This window comes from Pavona decussata, unplaced genomic scaffold (assembly GCF_977016875.1).
Source record: "Pavona decussata unplaced genomic scaffold, jaPavDecu1.1 SCAFFOLD_217, whole genome shotgun sequence".
NCBI lineage: Eukaryota > Metazoa > Cnidaria > Anthozoa > Scleractinia > Agariciidae > Pavona > Pavona decussata.
Window position 1 is genome coordinate 2129435 of NW_028145622.1, and position 24574 is coordinate 2154008.

At 39.1% G+C, this 24574-nt stretch overlaps 1 protein-coding gene across 2 annotated transcripts; it reads left to right on the top strand.

Moving 5' to 3' along the window:
• Positions 1-81: 81 nt before the first annotated feature.
• Positions 82-22395, top strand: LOC146459776 (NPC intracellular cholesterol transporter 1-like). Of its 2 annotated transcripts, none has more exons than XM_085089201.1 (16): positions 82-274; positions 1899-3197; positions 5553-5812; positions 6584-6971; positions 7964-8261; positions 9115-9377; positions 11345-11434; positions 11746-11936; positions 13221-13372; positions 14705-14831; positions 15703-15767; positions 16550-16750; positions 18299-18456; positions 19317-19430; positions 20241-20315; positions 21726-22395. In XM_085089201.1, the coding sequence occupies exons 1-16, from the start codon at positions 218-220 to the stop codon at positions 21918-21920; spliced, it is 3933 nt and encodes a 1310-aa protein (XP_084945327.1). In that variant the 5' UTR covers positions 82-217; the 3' UTR covers positions 21921-22395. The 2 variants fall into 2 exon arrangements, with proteins under 2 accessions (XP_084945327.1, XP_084945326.1); XM_085089200.1 differs by having other exon boundaries at positions 21984-22395.
• Positions 22396-24574: the final 2179 nt, after the last annotated feature.

Genomic DNA, 24574 nt, shown 5'->3' on the forward strand with positions numbered 1-24574 from the left:
TCAGAGATAAGCGTTCCATATGATTGATCCTTGTAACACGGGTTTATAGCTGGCTTACATTACTTCGTGTTTTCTCTCTGAACCGGATTTGTCTGCCGAGTATCGGCCTTATATCCTTGGATTTGTCGTAAACAAGAGAAACACTTTACAAAAAATTGCAAAGCAGTTAACCGGACAAGTCGAATTTCACAAAAGTACAAGAAAAATTGCTGGATCAATGATGTTTCCTCGTTCGATCCTTGTCGTGTTTATGTTGATCGTGTTGGTAGCTCAGGTAAGCTTTTTGTTTTCGCTCTACAACATAAGCGTACGTTTAATCTTATTGCGTAAAGCGATAGCAATGTTACATGCAACCGGCCCGACGAAATAGAACGAAGGTTACGCTCGATGTACTGTGCACTCGTGTGCTCGAATAAAGTTCACATCAAATCTTCTTGGGGGTGGCGACCAGGCGGGTTCCAAAGGTTGCTTCACAATAAGCTTACTGTATTTTCTTGCATAGACTTGTGCGCGAAAAATGTGCCCAAGTTGTGAATGTTTACAACGGTGTGAAAGTCGTAGTTCTGATGGCTTTTTGCTACGTAAGTTGAAGTATAGACTGGACAAATTTTAGAGAGTTTTGCTCACTGTATAAAATTCGGCAGCTTGCATTTGCATCATGGTGGCACCTCAAATTTCATCTCCGCAATAAACAACATCACGGGAAAGCACTGCACGGTAGATTTCATTTGAACGGTCTCATGCTAAGATTTAAACTCTAGAGCTAATTTGAAAGCCCCCTTTGGCAACATAAATAGCAGGATCGTACTGCTAAAAATGCAAAGTCATTGCAAAGCTGAAAAAGAAGTGGGAAGGGGGTTGAATGGGGCTCTGTGAATCCGCCAATCCGCAAAAATTTTCAGCCAAATCTGTCAATCGGTAACTATTTTTTAGATAAACCGAATGTGAAATTTAAGCTTTCAGGGGATGCAGCATTCCCATGGCATGTGTCGCCAAATTCATTGATCCACAAATATTTTTGGCATAATCTGAATCTGTGGAACTTAGTTTCAAAGGGAAACCTGCTGCATGAGTGGCTCATTAGAAATGTTCCAGAACAGTAGAAGAGAAAATTAATCATCAAAAAGACAAGCAAGTACATGAACCCATCAACTTGGTCCGTTTGTCTAGCATTTTCACAATTATCATAAATAAAATAATTATTAGTTTTAAATGTTAATGTTGGTGAGTCTTCCATCAATGCCTACAAGTTTCTCTTTTTCAAAGGTGCTTGCAGCTCTAGCAAGTTAAGAATAACTGAAGGCCCTTGTAAATGGGTTAATTTCTTTTCTTTTTTTTTTTTTGTTTTGTCCAAGATTGCAATTGTATAAATGGGTACTGGTGACATACTGCTGGGGGTTAACCCTGCAATGGACTAGCATCCCACCCAGGAGAAGCAGGGGGGGGGGGGGGGGACAACACTCCCAATTGCTTCTCGCTACAGAAACTGGGTTAACCCTTTAAACCCTAACATCAAAGAGCAAACTCTCCTATCTTGTACCAATGCTTTTCTTATAAATACACTGGGAGAAGTTGTTAAAATATCGAGAAAGTTTACCTTGGGTGATCATATCTTTAATTCTCATGATATTACAAGGAGAAATTTGATGCTGATCTCTGTAAGGGCTCACACTGGATACTTGGGCTCATAATGCGACTTTACCTTTACATAAAAGAGTTATGCAGTTTAGATGTACGTGTAGTTTTTTCAATTTAATGATGAAAAATGCAAGCATAGCTCCTTCTGCATCTCTGGTTATCTTGTTGTTTTGTTGTAAGTGGCTGTTGTAAGAACCAGGTAACCAGATGTAATGAAATGGCTTGGTTGCTAAAAATTGACCGTTTGTGTTGGGTTGCAGGTCAGAAGCCAGGATGACCCTGTTAAAAACCATACCAAGGGATACTGTGTTTGGTACGGCCAATGTACAACTGGATCCCATGCTAAGAATTGCCTTTACAATGGTCCAGCCAAGAATCTCAATGACTCCAAGGGTGTGGCAATATTAAACAACTTATGTCCAGAACTACAAGGTCAGCCTACTTGCTGTACTACGAAACAACTGCTGGCCCTGAAGACAAACTTACAAACAATGAAACAGTTGACATCTCGCTGCCCAGCATGCTGGAACAACATGAGAAGATTGTACTGTGAACTGACCTGTGATAAGGATCAGTCGCTCTACATGGATCCCAGCCTTGTCCTTGGTACTTTTATTCAGGAAATTAATTACTACGTATCCCCTACATTCAAAAAGGGCTTGTTTGACTCTTGCAAAGATGTCACTTTTCCTGGGAACAACGAGAAAGTGCTTAATCTACTTTGTGGAACATCCGCAGAAGAGTGTGATCCAGTGAAACTGCTAACATATATGGGAAGTACAGCAAATGGCTTTGCTCCGTTCACCATTCACTATCCAGAGAATCTTGCTCCACATCTTTCGTGGATGAATAAAACGATCTTCAAATGTAACCAGCCATTCATCGATCCTCAGAGTAACAAGACAGCAGACCCATGTAGCTGTCAAGACTGTACCTCTTCCTGTCCCGTCCGCCCACCACCCCCACCCCAACCAACACACCGGAAAATTATGGGCCTTGATGTTCTCTCGTTCAGCCTTCTCATGGTGTACATTGCTTTCTTACTTGTCTTCGTTCCAACCAGTATCGTATGGTCATTGTGGAAAAGGAACAAAACCTATACATCTGTGCCAGACAGCACCCAGCCAAACTTAAGGTACAGCGGACAGTATCCTCCTGTTTCAAGTTCTTTGCCTCTGCCTGTAGACTCAACCCCAGGCGTTTGTGAGCGCTTAGGAAGCAAATTGGAATCTGCACTGCGCCATTGCTTTACAAAGTGGGGAGTGTGGTGTAGCACCCGACCATATCTCGTCATGGGTGGTTCTGTCTTGGTTATTGGTATTCTAGCTTGTGGCCTATTCTTCTTTAAAGTCACCACAGATCCTGTGCAGTTATGGTCTGCCCCTTCCAATGAGGCACGTGTTCAGAAAGAAATTTTTGACACCAAGTTTAGTCCTTTCTTTCGTACGGAGCAGCTTATTATCCGTCCAAGGCATCCTGTACCTACTGGTTATCATCGCTATGGTGATACTAAATGGATTCCATTTGGGCCAGTCTTTCACTTGGATTTATTAAATCAGGTAATTTTTTAGTTTCTTGTATCTCGTCCAATGTTATATGTACGTGACCATAGAACGTGCACATTTGAAATGAACAACTTTAAGGAGCGATATCAACTGCAATACCGTGCAAATGTAAGTTGACAATCCCTCGAAACTCGAACTTCTTGACTTGATCCTTGATCCTCGAAACTTGAGAGCTTTGAGTATCGAGGCTCGAATCGAGTGCATCGAGTATAGAGTCGTGTGCATCGAGTTTTGATGGAGGGAAACAAAGAACTTTTCACGTGATTAGTTTTACACATGTCTTATCCGCGGCCACAGTTCGGTTCCTCTCTACAGGAACCAACTCTGCGAGACAGCCAACTGTGTTTGCGTTTTTGTTGGAGCGATGTGCGCACGTGTATGCTCTAGCTGGAAAGAGTTGGCTCTCCAAGTGTTTTCTCGGTTCCTTGCCGATTACAACCGAAAGTATTGGCGTTTTTAATCAAGGAAATGCTGTTTTCGAAGTTTTGACTCGAAAGATTAAAGGACAATCAAGCATAATTATGTGCAGCGTACTACTTAGCGAAGCTAAAAGCGATTGTGCGTTTCCATTCTCAGCTTGTGAAACAGCGACTGAAAAAGCCGCAATCTTTGAGTTTCGCTTTCTTCACCTTCCTTCAATTCCTTGAAATTCAAGTACAATCAAGTATAATCTTGCGCAGCGAAGATATCTCAGAAGCGATCGTGTTACATTCGGCGAAAAAGCCGCAATCTTGAAGTTTTAAGCTCCCTTCATTGAAGTTTGATTAAAAAAGAATTGGTGTACATGTAGCATATGAAAAATTTAAGCATGTTTTAATTTCACAACAACAATGAACGAATGTGTTTTAAAATTAATACGCGGCAGGAAGAAATGCGCCAAAACAGATTTATCAAACACTCACTGCCGCTGATTTGATTTTAATTACTTCAACTTTTCACCAAACTAAATGAAGGCTACACACAAGAGCCATGGGAAAATCGCTTTTGTTCTCTCTTATTGTTTGAGGTTTGAGAAATTAATGGTTTCCTTGAAAGCTGCCATCGAGATCCTCGAAATATTCTTCTAGTGTCTCAATACTCGATACTCGAGCCTGCAACCTAGATACTTGATTCTCTATAGCTTTGAGGTTCGAGGATCCAGTTTCGAGTCGAGACTGTCAACTTACATTTGCACGGTACTGTAGTTTTGGTTTCACTTTCAAATAGCCCTAAAATGGTCCTGTCCGGTGAACACTTATTTTTATCAGTTCACATATATGTACGAAGCAACTAGTGTTAGCTTGAACATTTGGCTGCACATGGGCGGAATGAAAATGGATTGCAACTTGAAAACATTGGCCAATGTGTGTGTACTAGAAAAATCACCAAAATCACCCATTTTGGGTGAATATGTTAAAGGGGTTGTGGTAAGTATCATCTACTGGTTTCCACTGAATTTTGTTGTCATGTGTGACATTGCCTGGTGGGTGGTTGCCCCTGACACGGTTGCTATGGATACCATTTGCGCTTAACTGGTACAAATGCATGGGAGCTCACCTGACTGTTTGGTACCTCTTCCCCAAAGTTTTGACATCACACTCGAACGAAAGCATTGAATCGAACCACCATTGTGAGCTGTGAATTATGGGATAGATAACCCTGATTATATTCCAGTGCTTTTTCGACCTGCCACGCGAAAACGTGGCTTTGGCAATTTGTCACCACAGCGACTACTTTGTCTAGATTATAACTCTCTTAGATGTTCAGTGACCCCCAATTTTTTTTTCAATTGATCACTTTCTTTATCGACTGTCTAAATTTTATAGAAAAATGAAAAAATATATGGGGAAAAGTTTTATTATTTTAAATTTTTCTGGCCACGCGCCATCGAATTACACTCTTCTTTGGCTGTGTGACGATTGTGGATGTCCTCTTTAAGGGCTACATTTAAGCACAAGGATGACACCAGTTGGACTAATTTAGTATGAAACATACTAAAATAGTTTGTCTCCAGTTAGTCATCTTGAATATTTTAAGCTTAAAACTATGGAGACCGTTTCGCCTTACGAAGGCCCAACTTTTCAAAATCGAGGTATTCTTCCAGCGCTATATCTCTGAAACGAAGTTGGTGACCCCAATTTTTTCCAATTTTTTTTTGCATTTCTGACATCACTAACTTATTAGCTGACGTTACTTTAAGTATGAAAAAAATCTGGGGGGAAGAACTTTTTCGCACGAGCGTCCTTAATGCCGTATGTTCCGTTTAATACATTTAATACGGTATGTTCCATTCCGGTCAATACATTGCTGGTGGGCATAACAATTTAAAGATGATGTTACACGTAATATGTTAACACTCTCTGTCTACAGATACTTGACCTTCAGAATGATATCACCAACATGAAAGTGCCGTTTGGTCCAGGTCATATTACTTTGGAAGACATCTGCTTAAAGCCATTAGCTCCACAGACAGAACAGTGCACAATTCAAAGTGTCTTCCAGTATTTCCAGAACAACAAAACTAAGCTGAACAAGTGCCTCACAAGCATGGGCAAAATCTGCAGTAACGAGACCTTGAAGTTTGACTTCAAAGCTGCTGACTTCCACGATCACATATTGTTTTGTACAAGGTACTGTAGCTTGATTACTACAAGCACAATGAACAAGTTACATGTATTGTTAAAGGAGCATTGAATGAAAATGCCACTCCCTTGGTCGTTCCATTGGTCACTCGTTGGGCTCTAAACTTGCAGTGAATATGGGGTACTGCTATGGCCTGCTTAAGTTTCTCTCCTTCTTCAATTAAAATAAGCATTTTTGGAGTTCAAAATTGAAAGAAATAGCCAAAAGAACGCTTGATTGTCAAAAAAGAGGATATTGGGGATTTTGAGAATCTTAATTTGAAGAACTGCATAAACTCTCAAATTGGAATTTTTGGTGGGGTTTCCAGCTTGGTTATCCAGACCCTATCCTTCACTCACAGAAACCGAAAATGCTTCTACCCATTTTCAGCCTTTTAGACCAAAATGGTTAAAATCTATACACTGTTTCAGACCAAAATGTAAAAAAAAAAATCTCAATAACCATGCCCTTTTGGACCATAAATGTACAAACCTAAAAAAATTATAACCTAAGTATATAGTTTGGTTCATTTATTTCACACTATTTAAATAGAATTTACATAGAAAGAAAAGTATAGTTACAACAGATGATTACAAAATAAAATAATTACGGTACAGATTATAAAATGTGTGTGGTGGTCAAAGTAGCAAAGGCTTTCCCCCCTATATAGTGGGTACCACCCCTCCCCCTGGGCTTGTACTCAATAATCGAGGACTGTGTTCAGCAACTATGATTTATGTTTTGAGGTCATGTCCAAAATTTTGTGTCTAATTTTTCAGTTCTCCAACATCTGTCCATGATGAAAAATTGAAAGAACCTTGCCTTGGTGCATATGGGGGACCGGTAGCGCCAAACATTGCATTAGGAGGGTTTGATGGGACAGCATACCAGAATGCTACCACGTTAATCATCACGTTTGTCGTCAACAATCACAAGGATAAAAGCAAGTTAGAAAAGGCACTGGCCTGGGAAAAGGCTTTCTTAGAGCACATGAAAAGTTACGAGAATGAAAATCTCACCATCAGTTTCACTGCGGAACGAGCCATTCAGGACGAGCTGGACCGCGAGAGCGACACGGACATAATCACCATACTTGTCAGCTATCTCATCATGTTTCTGTACATTACAGTGGCTTTGGGCCAGTTTACAGATTGCAACAGAATTATGGTAAATAGAGTTTCTAGTCTTTCATTTTGAGAAGCTTTTTGCTACTACGCATACGTTCTGTGCATTTAGAGAAGGTCAGAAGGAGGGTCAGTGGCTTTATGACTATGCGGGAAATAGATCTTAGTGCTCAAGGGCTACTGAAATCTCCCCCAAAATTGAAGGTAACTATGCATTTTCAGAGATATTAAGCTTCAATTTTAAGCTTTTAAGAATTATCATTTTTTAATTATCTTGAAAAATGCGTAGTTACCCCCAAATTTCTTTTTGGATTCCAGCTGCCATTCCTAAGAGCTGCTTTTCCCACATAGCCATAAACTACCAAAAATACCTCTGGATTAGTGGGTACTGTCCTTGAAACTCCCAGTATCCTGAATTGTACATGTATATGTATTTTACCTTGACGTTATCTTGTTCAACCTTGTTGGTTTCTTGTAACTTACAATGTTACAGTGACTTATCAGCACTTCCACAATTTCCCTTTTCATTTAGGAGTGAATTTGCACCCCTTCAAACTATTCATGAAATGAAAGCGAAATGCAAACAAACGCAAACATACAGGGAGCCAGCCAATGCTTGGTGTTCAGATGAAAGGTGTGCAAACACAAACACTCAATCAAACCAAGTCCACCAAAGTGGACAATTTTCATGAAAATGTTGCAAGTGCAAAGTTGAAATTGTACAAATTCTTCAGAAACCAGTAGCATTTTTAGACATAACATTTTGGATAAGGCTGCCTATTACTGCGAGCAACTGATTAACAACAGCAAGTGCTTTGTACCCTTATACATGAATCCATAAATTTTCCATGCACTGTGCAAAACCTGATGATCATTTGTACGCACTTGGGTGTATTTCTTTAACTCGCACGTAAATTGTGTGCAATATGGTGGACTTGCGTGCAAGTTACGTGTGTAATGCTGCTATTCCTGCAGCCAGTATGGTATTACAACTATTCTTTCCCTTCCCTTATGTTATTTCAAATTCATTTTCAGATTGACTCCAAGTTCACACTGGGAAATTGTGGCATCTTTATAGTTTTATTCTCCGTAGTGGCTTCACTAGGGTTCTGGAGCTATGTTGGCGAGCCAGCTACTCTCATTATCATCGAGGTTGTACCCTTCCTTGTGTTGGCTGTTGGTGTTGACAACATCTTCATCCTGGTTCAGGCATACCAACGCCAGAATCTCCATTCCAATGAGGATGTCCCGCATAAAGTTGGGCGTGTCCTTGGGGAGGTTGCACCGAGCATGTTGTTAACCTCCTTGTCAGAGTCAGTAGCATTTGCGCTGGGTGAGTTGTAACTTCTGATAAGTTTAAGCTTCCCTTCATTGTGAACTGGTGTCAATGGTACATGTATTTAGCGCAGAGCAGTAAATTGTGGACACTCTTCAGATCAAATTGGAATTTGGAAATGTTGGTTTTTAAGGGGAGGGGAGAACCAGAGTACCCGGAGAAAAACAAAACTCAAAGAGCAAGGAAGAGAACCAACAACGAGCTCAATCCACATGTGACACTGAGACTGGGAATCAAATACAGCCCACATTGGTGGGAAGCGAGTTCTCTCACCACTACACCAACCCTGCTCCCCCTGAAACCCTCCAAGTGTGACTGTTCACACTGTAAATTGATTTTACAGTGTAGTTTGAAAAAAAATTGAGTGCAGTTTTCTATGGTCTGTACTCTTATAGACTATAAAGATGCCATCAAATTTTGAAAACATTGCAGTATAACCACTTAGCTTTGAAAATTTTTTGATTTTGTTTTAAGGTCTATAAGTTTAGATGAGAGAAAACTGTGTTTTTTTTTAGGGAATTGACGTTAAGAAAAAAGTGCATTTACAAAGCAAAAGCAAAAGCCACTAATCAACAACAAAAGTAAATGGTTTTATTTGCTGACATAAACCAACTACAAATCTTGTAGATTTTTTAGTAGCTTTATTTTTCTGTAGGGCAAGAAATTGCAAACTTTTCCTTGCCTTGCTTTACAGATGATCCCTTTTTTTATTTTCTGCACTCTTAGATGTATAAACAATAGCTACGAGCCTACCAGCCAATAATATTGGCGTGCAAGAATTTTGATATTAACTGTAAAATTTTGTTTATTAATTTTTTTTTACAATTTTGATATTTTTCTTATTTCATAGGTGCAATGTCAACTATGCCAGCTGTCAGGATATTCTCTTTGTACGCAGCGGCTGCAGTCTTCTTCGATTTTCTACTTCAGATAACTGCTTTCGTAGCAGTTCTTTCACTTGACTTCAAACGCCAAGAGAACAATCGTCTCGATCTCTTCTGCTGTATTAAAGAACCCAAATTAAATTACTCATCTGATCGGAGCTGTAATGTCTACATTGTCATGAAGTGGTTTGCGGAGGTTTTGCTCTCTGATTTTGTACGACCAGTAGTGGTGGGTATCTTTTGCCGCTAGAATAGTATAATTAGAGGGGCACAGTCACGGCGATTTTGCTGTATTTTGGTCAAAACTTCTCATATAGTTTTCAAAAAACCTGGGCCCAGTTGCTCAAAGCATGGTTAGCGCTAACCTGGGTTAATTACCATGACAACCTTTAGGTTTTAATACCTCTTAACCAATGGTTAGCACTAACCATGCTTCAAGCAACTCAACCCTGGTTTGTAACATGAAATTCCTCTTACAACACCGGGAAGGAAATATTGAGATTTTCCTCCTTGGAAGAACAAACCATAACCAGTTTAAATCGACTCTCTAAAATCCACAAATTGGATAATTTTTTCAAGTTGCATACACATCCATCCTAGCCATCTGCAGCCAAACATAATTGATACTAGTTTCTGTGCACGAGTAGGGTTATTGTTAACAAAACTCAACCATTATTTAACGATTCATTTAAATACATTTTTTAGCCATTCACAGTGAGACTAAAAATAGGTGACACTGCCCCTTTAACCCTTTCATATACAGTATCAATTTACAGATTCTCCCCACTGCTCTCATTATACAGTAGAACCCCGGTAACTCGAACTCGGATAACTCGAACTCCCTGCTAACTCGAAATTAGTCCTGTTTCCCTTGGATTTGACCCTACAAGTACTTTTCGCTTTTCACTTTTACTCGGATAATTCGAATTCCTCGCTTACTCGAACTAAATTTTGTTTCCCTTGATCGAAATTTATCCCAATAACTCAAATTCTGGTTCTTGCAACTCACCACTGATGTCATCCCATTCATTAGCACCTCCTGTCATGCTATCGGTAAAAGACACTGGAATTGACACTTCTAAAGCAATTTCATTTTAATCAGTGCAACAGATCACACATTTGACAGTCATTTGTTATCTTTTTAGTCAAACCGCATACACTGCCTGTTAAGCTGTCACATAGAAAACAAAAAACAGTGCTACAACGAATGAAAACATGTATCCATTGGACCTTGGAACGCCTGTAGAAATACAGTATACATGTATTAAAACTGTTTTAGCTAAGACATTCTCCAGTAGCTGAGTACAAGTTCATAATGTTCTTATCTCAGGGCATTCCAATTCTTTCTTTAAAATGTTGGCAAAGGTTTTTTTGACCCAAAAGCCTCAGCTTACATGGGACTTACAGTTTCTGATGAGAGTAAGTTTAATTTTCCATGGGTTGTTACTGAAGTGGTGATAGTAACTATAAATTATTTACAGGAAAAGTCAAATGTTTGATCTACCCAGCCAACAACTTGAACCCCTGCTAACTCAAACAGTTTTTTGTCTCCCTTCAGAGTTCGAGTTACCGGGGTTCTACTGTTCATGTATATCTTTTCAGGTTTCTACATAGGGAGGTGAAATTGGTTAAACATCAACTGACATGTTTTTTTTTTTTCGTTGATTGTTAAATTTTCTCATTCTCATGAGCTGTAGTTTTGAACCAGACTTTTAGTAAGACTTTGTAAGGTCCATTTTGCGTTACTTGTACAGCTGTATTAATTTATAAAACCCAAGGCTGCTGCCTAACAGGAGCCCGGTAGCCTGGGGCGCCCAGAAAAATGCTCTGGGCACCTAATTTTTTTGCAGCAGCACCTAACACTACACTTGTTGGGCTCCTAACTTCTTGGCTTTTGGCTTTGTGAACACCACTGCTAATACTAAACTTAAAACTTACAATTAAAATCCTAAAGCTAACAACAATAATCATTAAATTTACAATTTAAAATTTAAAAGTTAAGATTTAGATTAAAAAATCAAAACTTGCCTATTTACACATCCAACAGCAGCAGTGTTCTCCAGCAATTCGTTCAAGTTCGTTTTTTCTAACACTTTTTTTAAACAGGTTTATCGACGGATAAATTATGGCCTCTGATTTAAGTGATTACGTGCATGGTACATTGCAGCTGGCTAATTTGTTGTTGATTTCTTTTAGATTGCCCTTTTCACAGCTCTGCTGTTTTGTAGTATTGCTGTCACTCCACATATTGATGTGGGTCTCGATCAAGAACTTGCACTGCCCAAGGTATGTACAAAGTCACTGACATTCGATCTTTAACCCTTTAAACCTTAATACCAAAGAACAAAATTTATTCTCATATCTTGTTCCCATACTTTTTTTATAAAGTACTGGCGAGAAGTTATTAAAAATAATATCAAGAAAATTTACCTTGGGTGATCATATCCTTAATTCTCATGATATCAGGGGTTGAATAAGCATTGATATTACAAGGAGAAATTTGATGCTTATCACTGTTAGGGCTAAAAGGGTTAACACTGGCTTGCATGTAGGTTTTAAGTAGACTTGTTTTCTAACATTTTTACTGTTCTTTTTAGGATTCTTATCTTCTAAATTGGTTTAGAGACATGAAAGACTACTTGCATGTTGGTCCTCCCGTGTACTTTGTCGTAAATGAGGGTTATGATTACGAACATGCTATTGGACAGAATAAGATCTGTGGCTCTGCCGGATGCAACTCTAACTCGCTGGTGCAGCAAATTTATGTTGCCTCCCTGAGCCCTGAGCAGTAAGTATTTTGTCTTACATTGTGTAGTTGAAGAAAAATTAACATCCATACTCCCCCCAGAGGTGGTTTTTTGTTTTGCAGCCCCCCTCCTCCACCCAGGAAATTGCAGTTTAGCTTCATACTTTGCTTCTAAAATTTTGACTTCTAAGACCCCCCATCCCCTTGGAATTTCCGATGACCTTCCATGGGGTAGGTATGGATATTTTCTGGAACTACACATTGCATGTTTACTGATGGCAAGTCGGCTTCCTGTTGGTTTTAAGCTTGGCCAGTTTCTTTCAAAAGGATTTTTCAATTTTCTCTAACAGTCTAAGTGCCTCTTACTAATTTCTTGGAGTTTGTTTGGGGAATTTTGCAACCTAGAGTACAAATTGTGATCGATGCACTAGGTACACTGTGCTAGGCTTTTTTGAAAATTATCAAAATTGGCAAGGGTAATTTGAGAACACTTTAAAAACATCACAAGTAAAGTCTGCTAATCATGAATTGTTCTGTGCGATTTTGTTGTTTATTTATGTACATTCAACAGAATTGCAAATTGCAGTGTCCTAGGCTCAGTTTTCTTTAAGGTTAGGATTGATAAATGTTTTGCGCTCTTCATTGCAACAATTCCAAACATTGACCTAGGTTTGTGTGCTTTTCCTGTGTGTTTTCATTGCCCACTTTTTCTACTAAGTTCTGAAGCATGTCTTCATTGGAAACTACAAAACAACTGTTGGCCTTTTTTGTTGTGGTTCAAATAGGTTGTGTTTGGCTGTGTTCATGTGGCATTGCCCTGGACGCATAATAGGTACTCCCAAGGGGTTCAAAATTTGGGTTTCATTGTACTGCTCTTGACCAATAAGAATTGAGTAATGTTGTTAAAGGGGAAGTATCATGGGGTTTTTGGTATCTTTTGTTAAAAATGATGAAATAAGACCTTCAATCACCTGCCAAATAATTCTAGAATGACAAGAGGAACGAAATCAACTCAATTCTTGGAAGAAACAACTTGTGATCTGTTCTAGTGCATTTTGGAAACAAAAATGTGAGAACTTGAAAAGTATTAGCCTAATATTTTTCAAGTTTCAATCCAAACCGGCCTACTCTGTCTCTGGCCAAAGGCACTAATCGACAGTTTTATTGCACTGGGGTGATAATTTTTAACAAACTTGACAATTATTTTGTTGTTTCTGCTGACAGTCAAACATTTTTGGATTTTGAAATGACAGCAAATTTTCGTGATACTTCCCCTTTAAGTGTTACACCATGGAAGGTTTAATATCATAATGTTCTGTCCAACAGAACCAAGATAGCCATGACAGCGTCATCTTGGTTAGATGACTACTTCAGCTGGATAGCGCCTGATGGTGCAGACTCTTGCTGTCGTATGAAGTATAGAAAAGAGCATAATAAAACAGTGCCAATCATCCCTCCTGTCTTCTGTAATGCTACTGGTTAGTAAAGTGATTGCATTTGCACCTTGGAAACATTTTTTTTCTTATGGCTTATACATACATGTATATGTAGGAATTAAAATTGCAGTAAAGGTAGTGCAAAATTGAAGGGGTGCCTGGAAAAAAGCCCTAAGTGCTTCTGATCATTTGCTAGATTCTCCTTCCAAATTGCCTTGTATTCACTTGTGGAACAAAAGGAGAATTTGATCTTGCATCAAGTCACTAAGCTAAGGGCCTTATTCCACGCACCCCTTCAATTGTTATAGGCACTTAATGCCCTAGAAACAGTTTTCTGTAGTTTGATGTCATGAAGTAAGTTGTTCACTTGAAGACTTTTGACCACAAAGTACAAACATGAATTTCTAGTGATTTAATGAGTTGTGAGAAGAATAAACACAGAATTTAATATTTGGCAGGCTATTTGATATTATTTTCAAGTGGTTTCCTCATACAGAATAGATGTTTTAATGCAGGTCAAGACAATAGAAGCAGCTCGCTGGGATTAACTTGTAATAAAGAAATGACCATGACGGCTTAATAGGGAGTCAAAATTACAGTACAGTAATTAAGGGACCAAAGTAATTTTCAGGACTTTGACTTGTGACCATTTGATAGGAGGTGACCGCTGTTTACGGTGCTGCTTAGTATACATGTAGATTCAACTTTATTTGCATCAATTAAAAATTTTGTAGAAGCATCTTAAAAACAGGAAGTTCCAGTTTAAAAGGGCCTGGCCTGACCATCAAGTTTCAAGTTCAAGTTTATTCAAGAAAGTTTAACATAATTCAAAGACAACACTAACCCACAAGTAGCTAGTGCTAATCTAGGCGGGTAGTGAGAAGACTTATTTTCAAGAATTAATTACAGTTTACAGAAATCTATATACAATTTGTCAGTGAGCCATACAAACATTGAAAAACAAAAAAAAAAGAAAAGAAAAGAAAATAAGTGAACAGAAAAGAGCATTCTCATCTTCAGTTGATAGTCAACCATCGGAGCATAAACAACTGACAAACAACATGTGTCTTTTTTCTACAGCCCTTACTGATAAAATTGGCTTAGTTTTCGGAATAAACCATGTTAAACAAATTAGAACTTGATATCTTACATTGCTGTGGTGATATTGTGAAGTTTGAGGTAGATTTTTTCAAAGGCGCTAAATGAGTCAACAACTCAAGTGCCACAACTGAACGGTGTCTAATTTTGCGTCTCATGCCTATAAAGGTGTGACGGCGGGGCTTGTCTTTTTATAGTGGAACTTCTTGTTTAGACTGCAAATTAAACAAACTTGGTTGACGAGATGTTTAGTCATTAAATGTTCTTTTTTTTCAGTTGATGATTCTCTTTGTTTACCATGTTTGAATGTGAGTCAAAAGGGACAACGGCCAACTGCTGCACAATTTGATAAATATCTTCCATTTTATCTTAAGGACAACCCAGAAACCAAATGTACTAAAGGGTAAGAATTCAATTCCTGCATCATCGTCATCATCATCATCATCATCATCATCATCTTCTTCTGTCAACAGAGGGCACAGGAGAACGTGCGGTCGTTCAAAGAGAGGATAACTTTCTCCAGCAGATAAGATGTGCTCCAACCAATACAATATATCTGCTGGATAGCATTATCCACTCTTTGAACACCAAAGGCCTGAACAACACATTTTCTTGATGAAGTGTACATGTTGGCGAAAATGTGGTCCCTGTAACCAAAGTTTTGACTGATTAGCAGTGTTGCATCAGATTCTTGCAAATAATTCTCTGAGTGGTCACTACAGAAGACTTCTGGTGAGACTTGCAGGAAGCAAGTACCTTTTATGTGTGCTGAATTTCCCCTCCATATGGAGAAAGACATTCATTATTTAACAAATTGATGGCAGTTTTCTATGGTCTATACTCTTACAGACTATACAATCGTGTCCTAAAAATTAATGTTCAAAGCTCAATTGAAACAGCTAGTGTTTTCACTGCCAAGTTGCGAACATTTTTTGTCGGCAATTTATGGTAATAAAAGTACTGTATAGACCATAGAAAACTGCTGTTGATTTGTTTTTTACAACAACATAGAAAAAGCACATGTACAAGTGGAATTGGCTTTATTTTCTGTTGAGAAAGCACGCGCATTACATACAGTGTATGATGTCATTTTATTGTCTGTATTCTTATACAATAGCTACCAGCCAGTCAGTGCATGGAAATTTTGACAGTTCTTTTAGGGTCCTTCTATGTGTTCTCTGGTACTGTGCATTAATAGTATGATTGTTTACCAAAGCTACATGTACGTGGGAAAAAAATGGTGATTATATAATTATAGTTGTTATTTGTTTCAGTGGCCATGCAGCATACGGTAATGCTCTCAAGCTGGGTAGCCCTAACGACAAGCATTTTGTTGAAGGTAAGGTCATTTCCAGGCTTGTACCTAAAAGTAGTATTTACACATCATGATACTCAAATAGAAGCAGGAACCAAACTGGGGCCATTGGACCTTTGTGAAATTTGAACGAGGCAAATTGCTCAAATTTATAACGATTTCAATTAAGATTTTAAGGTTGGTGCATTGTAGTACAGATGTATTTTTATGCAGTTTATGACTATGCATTCAGACTGGTTTAACAAAAGCTGAGCCTAGTTTGAGGGAGCTTTCCATTTAGGTAAAATTGATGATTGGAAATTCCAGAAAGCTTTGTGTCTCACTGGTAGATATAAAAACGTCCGTTATAGCACAAAAAAACAACAACATAAACATAAAAACATAAATAGCTTTAAACCTAAGCTCAAAGGGGAAGTGTCATGGGGGGTTTTGGTCACTTTTTTGGCTAAAAATGGTGAAATAAGACCTTCGCACAGCTACAAGAATTAATTATTCTAGAACAACGAGAGGAAAGAATCAACTCAATTCTTAAAAGTAAACAACTCATGATCTGTTTTTGCGCATTTTGGAAACAAAAATGCGAGAACTTGAAAAACGTTAGCCTAACATTTTTCTAGTTTTAATCCATTCCGACCTACGGTGTACTCTGTCTCTGGCCAGAGGCACTAATTGACAGTTTTATTGCACTGCGGTGACGATTTATAACAAAATTAGACAATTATATATATATTTTTTATTTTGTAAACAGACCAAAAATTTTTGGGTTTTGAAATGACATCAAATTTGATGTTTTTTTCTCCTTTCAGCCTCGTACTTCATGTCATACCACACAATCCTGAAGACTTCAACCGAGTATACTGCAGCACTGAAGAGTGCACGCCAGATTGCTAAGAACATCTCGGACACTATTGGAGTGGATGTGTTTGCTTATAGTGTATTCTATGTATTCTATGAGCAGTACCTAACAATAGTCAAAGACACATGGCAAAATCTTTTATACTGTGCTGGTAAGTCTTTTTTCCCCTGTTCAAACATCAATGTTCCTAAAATAGCCCGCACCCCCCCCCCCCTCCCCCCCGCTCCCCAAACCCACTCCCGGTTACAGGCCCATTTACCTGTAAACCATACAATACATCCGATCATAACCCCCCCCCCCCCCCCCCCCATCCCTCTAGCTTTTGTTTTAAATTGAAATGAATTCGATTTGTTATGATGTTTAAGAGCTTAATTGAAAACCGGTTAATGAAAAACGTATTTCAGTCAATACTGCTATAGCTCGTTTCCAAACGTTTTTATTTTTATTCCGGTTATAACCCCCCCTGGATATACATGTAAGTACCTCCGTTCATAAGCCTGCCTAAAACCCTTTACGAAGTTGTATAAGCCCAGGGCTTACAAGTGGCAGTTTATGGCAAGAAAGCTTTTTCCTATATATGTGAATGTAATTATGCTGTAGCATAACCATGAAGGGGAACTCCTTTGGGTATTGCAAGAAAGGGCTACATGGTAGTTTCCATAAATTTGACTAGTTAGGTTTGCATTCTCAAACGCAAACAAGCAGAACTCGAACTTTCTTGTACAGCTCTGTAAAAAGTGCAGAAAGAAAATCCTTGGCACCTTTTACTTTATCAGTTCTTCCGTCAAACTTCAAGGTTTTACCCATGTGCTTTATTATGTACATCTAGAACCAACTTTTCAGGGCACTCGGATTTCTTTTCTCCCAGTATGCCTGTGTCACTTTGAATAATACATCATTCTCATTCACCCACCAGGCTAAATAATTTTTATACAATGTACCATCACATTTATTCCATTATGTACATACTGTATATGCCACAAATTGACATTCAAATCCTAGCAATATGCAGGATGTTTGTCCCATGAACCTAGTTTAATGGCCTTAGCTCCCACGAGCCTCCTGTAGCTCAGTGGTAGAGCATCCACACTAGCAATCGGAAGGTCTTAGGTTCGACTCCTGATAGGAGCACTTGGATTCCCTTTTACCGAGTTTGCCTCATTCTCAACTTTTTAGGGGATTCATTAAGGGCCAGGCACATGCCAAGTTGACCGTCTCTGAACATGACTTTGCTCGGCTTCTTTTAACCCTCTAAGTCCTAACAGTGATCAGCATTAAATTTCTCCTTGTAATGTCAATGGTTATTCAACCCCTGAGGAAGACTTGCTTCATATTTTAATAACTTCTCCTCAGTACTTTATAAGAAAACTAAGTGGACAAGATAGGAGAATTTGCTCTTGGATATTAGGGGTTAAAGGGTTAATTAATATCCCAGCCAACTTTTTCCACAAAATAACATGAATGCAAGTTGAACTATCTTTCCCAGGTGCACTTATCTCTTCCCAGCCAGTTCAAAATCTAAAATGAAATCACTGACGTCTTTTACAGTTAATAAACGGTAATAAAAAAGTACTTCCAATAGCTTCCAGACAAATGCTTACTGTTACGCCCACAGACTTACCAGCCTCATTCTTTGCATTGACGCTTGAAAAAAGGACTCTGTATGTAATTGTTTTTTTGTTTTGTTTGTTTGTTTCAGCTGCCATTTTTGTGGTGACTTTCCTTCTTCTTGGATTTAACTTGAGCATTGCCTTGATTGTTACCTTCACTGTTTCTCTCATCATTGTTAACTTGCTTGGTCTGATGTTCGTTTGGAATATATCCCTGAATGCAGTGTCTTTGGTCAACCTTGTTATGGTATGTTAACGCAGATAGTCAAGTGTAGCACGGTTTGTTGTCAGCTCAGTAACAACATAGTGATTGGTCCCTCGGGAAACCAGTTACACTGTAATTTCGTTTCCCGAGAATCTATGCTAAGGTTTTGCTTATCGTACAAATGATAACAAAATGACCAAAAACGCTTAAAAAAACTATGTTGAAACTTTGCTAAAAGCTGCGGTGAAAAATGGCGTCCCAGATTGACATAAAAAGTCAAGATATCAAGAGGCTGTTTACATGGAGGGAGGAAGAACCTAGCGCTAGGGAGATCCTAGAAGGCTACACAACTTTTCGTTTGGTTTACATACAGAAATTTCGGTCGGAGAGGTTACCAAATTGAGAAGAAAAAGAAGAAAAATTATGAGCCTTTAGTAGCTGAACGTTCGGCTGCCGAAATGTTTGATCTTCCGAGCGAAGGTAGTTTACATGGTGCTAGGATCTTCCAATCTCTCAGCTAGGAAGATCCTAGCACTAGGGCCAAGTACAACTTTTTGCACGTAAACTGAATACAGAAAACATATATCGCTAGGATGATCCGCCTTCTAGGATCTTCCTCCCTCCATGTAAACAGCCCCTAAGTCGCGTTCGAAGAACGCAATCATAGTTGCGTGATGTTTTTTCAATGAGGGAGCTCCCCCTCCCCCCAATATTCTTTTCCTTATTTTTCGCAGGGCCGTAGTCACGCATTCGCCAAGGCTATGACTTGCGTCACGCTTGCATTTGTGTCAACAAGTCGTACGAGTCGTCGAACGCACTCCCCTAATCTCTAATTACTAGTTTTAATTTTTTATTACTATTGTTTTTTCATGGAGAGTAATTTAATATTTTTTTCTTTTCAGGCTGTTGGCATATCAGTTGAATTTTGCTCCCATATTGCACGTGCTTTTACGGTGAACAGACAAGAGTCCAGAGTAGAGAGAGCTAAAGAAGCCTTGGCAAAGATGGGTAGCTCTGTGAGTATAGACTGTAGCCAGCCTCTTTTTTCTCTTAAGTTCTGTAGCGCGCGATGGATTTCGCAAGCGAGGAAGCCGCGTGAAATGTGGGCTCAGCTGGGAAGGAATTGCTTCTCGTTCACTTTTGTAATTTACATAGTTTAACCGCCGCTTTGCACGCGTGATCTGGGGAAAAACTGTACGACTGCTCGCAGTCTGTTTTGATTACAACTTTGGGTTGTTTCTAGTGTTAATAAAGTCGTGCAGTCGAATTCTTTTGGCAGGGTTAAAATGATTGGACTGGAGAAACTCAAAACCAGGCCAATCAGCTAGGAACAGTTTTCTTGAACTTAAAGGGGAAGTATCACGCAAATTTGATGTCATACTAAAACCCAAAAATGTTTGTCTGTCAACAGAAACTAAACAATGATTTTCTAGTTGTGTTATAAATTGTCACCCTAGTGCAATAAAACTGTCGATTATTGCCTCTGGCAAGAGACGGAGTGGGTCAGAACGGATTGAAACTTGAAAAAGGTTAGGCTAACGATTTTCAATTTCTCGCATTTTTGTGTCCAAAATGCGCTAGAACAGATCACGAGTTGAGTGGAGTTTATTTCTTTCCTCTCGTTGTTCTAGAATTATTTTGTCGCAAAGTGAAGGTCTCATTTCACCATTTTTTAGCAAAAGAGGTCAAAAACCTTGAGACACTTCTCCTTTAATCACCAATCCTTCCTTTCTCTCGTCCCGTCTATCACCATTTGGTACAAAGGTGGTGTTGCGTTTGCTTTTAATGTGAACATTCTCTAATGGAGTTCTTCTTTGTGCTGTTAGGTGTTGAGTGGAATCACCCTGACAAAATTTTCAGGAATCGTGGTACTTTACTTCTCAAAGTCACAAATATTTCAGGTATGTAAACTGTATGCATCTCAAGTTAAAACTTTGTATGCGTTGTATTAGAATGGCACAAAAATTCTCGAAGTAGCCTACAGAACAGGCGTAATTTATTATTAATTATTATTATTATTATTATTAATTTTTTTTTTTTTTTGGGGGGGGGGGGGGGAGGTGGTTTGGGAGGCGAGCGGAGCCGAGCGCGCGGTCACGCGCCCCTCCCGTCACGCGTGTCTCGCGCTCCGCGCTCGCCTCGTGTTTTCCTCCGCTCGCGTGAAAAACGCAAAAAAATGACGCCTGTTCTGCAGGCTATGGCGAGGGCTACTACAGTACAACCCCATTGTATAACAAGTCCCCGGCACATATCTTACTGGGCTGAGTTGCTCGAAGCATGGTTAGCGCTAACCATTGGTTAAGAGGTATTAAAACCTATAGGTTGTTATGGTATTTAGCCCGGGTTAGCGCTAACCATGCTTTGAGCAACTGGGCCCTGGATGTTTTCGTGTACACTATAGACCTTTTTCATAAATGGCGGCCGATAAATTATTCGTTTGTTTTCATGAAAATTAGCCTTACTAGCCTCGTCAGCATGTGCAAAATTCAAAAGAATTTTTACTCTGAAATGAGGTTAGTAGGGCTAATTAACATATTGAAAAGAATAATAAATCGGCCGCCATTTATGAAAAAGGTCTATCGCTGTATATTTTTACGAGTTGTATTGTTTTTTTGAATACCAACAACGAGTAAAAATATACAGCGATACTACACACCAAAATATCAAATAAGAGATTTGTTATCCAACTTAAGTTTTTCTCATTAGTAGCAAAGAAAACTACGAGGAAACCTGAAGAAAGATGAGTGCTCACGTTAGAAAACCGCCTTTTACTTCACGAATAAAAACCAAAAAGCCAGAGCCAAAAACTGATTTTATGAAGAAGTCAGTTGCATATCATGCCATCTTTTTATGGAATAATTTAGATAATTCGGCGAGGTCGGTTAGCGACAGTGGGGCCTTTGGGATGTTTCTGAAATCCGCGCGTTGGGGGGTGGGTGGGGGGGGGGGGGGGGAGAGAGAATTGACTGGTATTTATTGTAAATATACATATTTGTTTGTGTATAATATTTTAATTATTAGGGATACAGGTTTTACACGACCCCATCAGCAATTTGCTGTAATCATATTTTATCGTCTCTAAATATACGCTTATGTTGTTGTATAACCACCAAACCTTTTTTGTTTTGTTTTGTTTTTGTTTTTTTAAGTAGAGGCCTCTTGATACAGTTTTTTTTTACAGGAAGCCTCTGTAATTCTTGTTTCTGTTGTTTGAAGTTTGCTTGTTCTCATACTTTGCCAATATCCATACGTCTGTCACGCCAAAAGGAGAAAGAAAGAAAAAAGCATTTTTCTACTTTTATTTTTTTCAGGTTTTCTACTTCCGTATGTATGTTGGCATAGTAATATTAGGGGCACTTCACGGGCTGTTGTTTCTTCCAGTTCTCTTAAGTTACATTGGTCCACCGCCCAACAAAGTCAAGCCCACAACCTCCACTAATATTACCTCTGATAAGACAGCTACCGAGTCAGTAGTGAACGAACATACTCCCCTAATAGAAAGTTAACCCTAAAGTAATGTAACAGTAAAATTAATTCCATTCTCCTAACAATAGTGTTTTTTGGCTTAGGTCTTCTACTTTCGCATGTATATCGGAGTAGTTTTGATTGGAGCCTTACACGGACTGGTATTTTTACCGGTGCTCTTGAGTTACGTAGGACCTCTATCATCAAAGCCTTTAAGGCTAGCAGAGGATTCTACCATGAAAGCTCACTTCCTTGAGGGCACAGAGGAAAGACAACCACTATTGCAGTCTGGTCGTCCCTCTATTCAATGATATTGAACTTGAATTTTTACTTTATCCTTCACTGCCTTAGTGCTGTGCGGGGTTCTTAATACTCGAAGATATTATTTAAAGCTAATACAATTAAACAAATTGTGTAAGTAGCGTGACCCTGAGCTTAAAACGAGCTAAAGTAGAAATGTTTGAAGTAAAACGATATGTGTTTTTGGACTTGTTATAATAAAACTGCTTTCTTGTCTTTCTTGTGGTTGTTTCATTATGATTAGAATGAACGTGAAGTGACGTTTCATGTCAAAGAAAAAAAAACTCTATACTAAAGCATATTAAGCAAGTGAGAAGCATGAGAACAGACGCACGCGCAGAAAGCCTTTTCTTGATGGAATTCTTGATAACAGCTCCCCTTGATGTTGAGCAAGATGGCGGACGAAACGGTTGACTGCCTTGTGCTTGTGCTTATCTCGCCCCTGTTTTCATTGGTGAAAACGGCGACATTAACGTAAGCACAATAAGAACGAACACGTTCGTTCTTCTTGTGCTTCTGGTTATGTCCTACGCACAAGGGTTTCGTCATGCCATTTGTAAGGGCTGGTTTCATCGTGATAGTACAGTTCCTCGGATCGTTTTAAAAACAGTTTAGTGTCCTGGTCTCTTGCCATGTGATGCCAAGGAAAAAGGTTCGGCATTAGGGGGGCTCTAGATTAACAAATACAATGATATTGGAAGTGAAATATTAAAATATATACGAGCTTCCAGTAGGAGTGATAGCAGCTCAGTTGGTAGAGCACTGCAAAAATTTCCTATACAGTCAACATATACATCAGTGTTGACAGTTTTTGACGCATTTTTCAGCCATTTCAGAGGCTTAAGTTTATTTTCTTTTTTCCGGGGGAACATGACCCCGGACAATGTTGTCTCTCGCTTTAGCCTGCCTCCACTCCAACCCGCTGGCGGGCCCTGCTCTAAAGCAATGCTGATAAAAAATGAACGATAATTACGATCAATGGCAAGAACCCATTGGTTATTTTCACTGTAAATAAGAAAGAGGCTCGACCTTTTTCGTGCTCCAGTTACTTGTGAAATACTAAAACTTTAATCGCACTGTAAGTCGATCGGAATTGAGACAATTTATTGGTAAGATGGTGTCATAGTAGGCGGTGTGCGTCACCACCCACAAAGGGTGCTGGGTAAAAATGTGGAATCGATCGAGTAAAACATCTCCCAAACGTAAGACAACACAGTCGCATGGAATGAAATGGCTATTCAAACTTTGCTTCCTTTTCTAAAAGCTGTCACTAAAGACAGTAATTCGGCAAATTTAAACAGTCTAGTAGCAGCTGTAGATGCTTGTTGGATACACAAGGGGATTTCGTTAATAGGTTAAGCTTTAATATTCGTGGTTCGGAGACAATCGAAGGCGAAACATTTTTACGCGGGATGCCCTGAGGGGGCATACCGTGTCTAAAAACGGGACGATTTCTTTTTCTTCGTCGTAGCTTCAAATCGGTACATTAATTTATTCATTAAACTCACCCCTCTCCTACTCGGGGTGTATTGTTCTTATTGTCTTCAACAGAAGCAGGCCAATCAAAATCCATATCTGTCGCGTATATTGCGAGGGAGGGGACCCACTCAACCCTACTCGTGTGACGTCAAAGCATCATTTGATTTATGCATTAATCTTGGATTAAATTGGTTGCGCCATATTGTTAACATGTTGTGGACTCAAGTGTGCCGTTTTCAAACGGAAAATAAACAATTTTGAAATGGTAAATTGAAAGAATAACTTCTAAGAAGCACTCGACCTTTAAAACGGTAGAAATTGGAAAATTCCTTGCGAAGGAATCGTGCTTTGTTTGACAGTTCTAGAACACGATGGGACTTGAGAAGAGGTCATTGATACGCTTCCGTTATCGTAATGGAATCTCCGAAATTTCCGGTAGCGTACCACAGGGGGAACAACATAAACGCGATCATCGTGACTCAAACTCAGGTGACTCAGGATAGTTTTATCAATCTGCGAAGCAATCATTTTGAAGCGGTAAATCGAAAGAATAACTTCTGCGAAGCACTCGACATTTAAAACGGTGGAAATTGGATAGTTCCTGGCGAAGGAATCGTGCTTTGTTTGACAGTTTTAGAACCACGATGGGAGACTGACACCTCCTCCCCCAGGAAATAATGGGGTATTTTGCCACACTGTCCATTCCGGTGGTCGAGCATTAGACTTTTACCCAATTACCCCGGGGAATTTGATCATCTCTTTGTTTTTCACCTTACAGAATCTTCCCCCCCTTTAATGACCTATTCATTGGCAAATACAGTAAGTTTCTTATTGAATACGTCTATGTACAACAAAAATGGGACGCTACAGCAGCAGACTGGCCATTTTTGCAATACTACGGTGTGTTGGAATGTTT

What these genes read in the sequence shown, in the direction of transcription:
- LOC146459776 (XM_085089200.1), top strand. Translation starts at nt 218, where the DNA reads ATGATGTTTCCTCGTTCGATCCTTGTCGTGTTTATGTTGATCGTGTTG. An exon ending in ACTTGGATTTATTAAATCAG is followed by an intron (nt 3,198 to 5,552) that starts GTAATTTTTTAG and finishes CTCTGTCTACAG; the next exon opens with ATACTTGACCTTCAGAATGA. An exon ending in GCCTCCCTGAGCCCTGAGCA is followed by an intron (nt 11,937 to 13,220) that starts GTAAGTATTTTG and finishes TCTGTCCAACAG; the next exon opens with AACCAAGATAGCCATGACAG.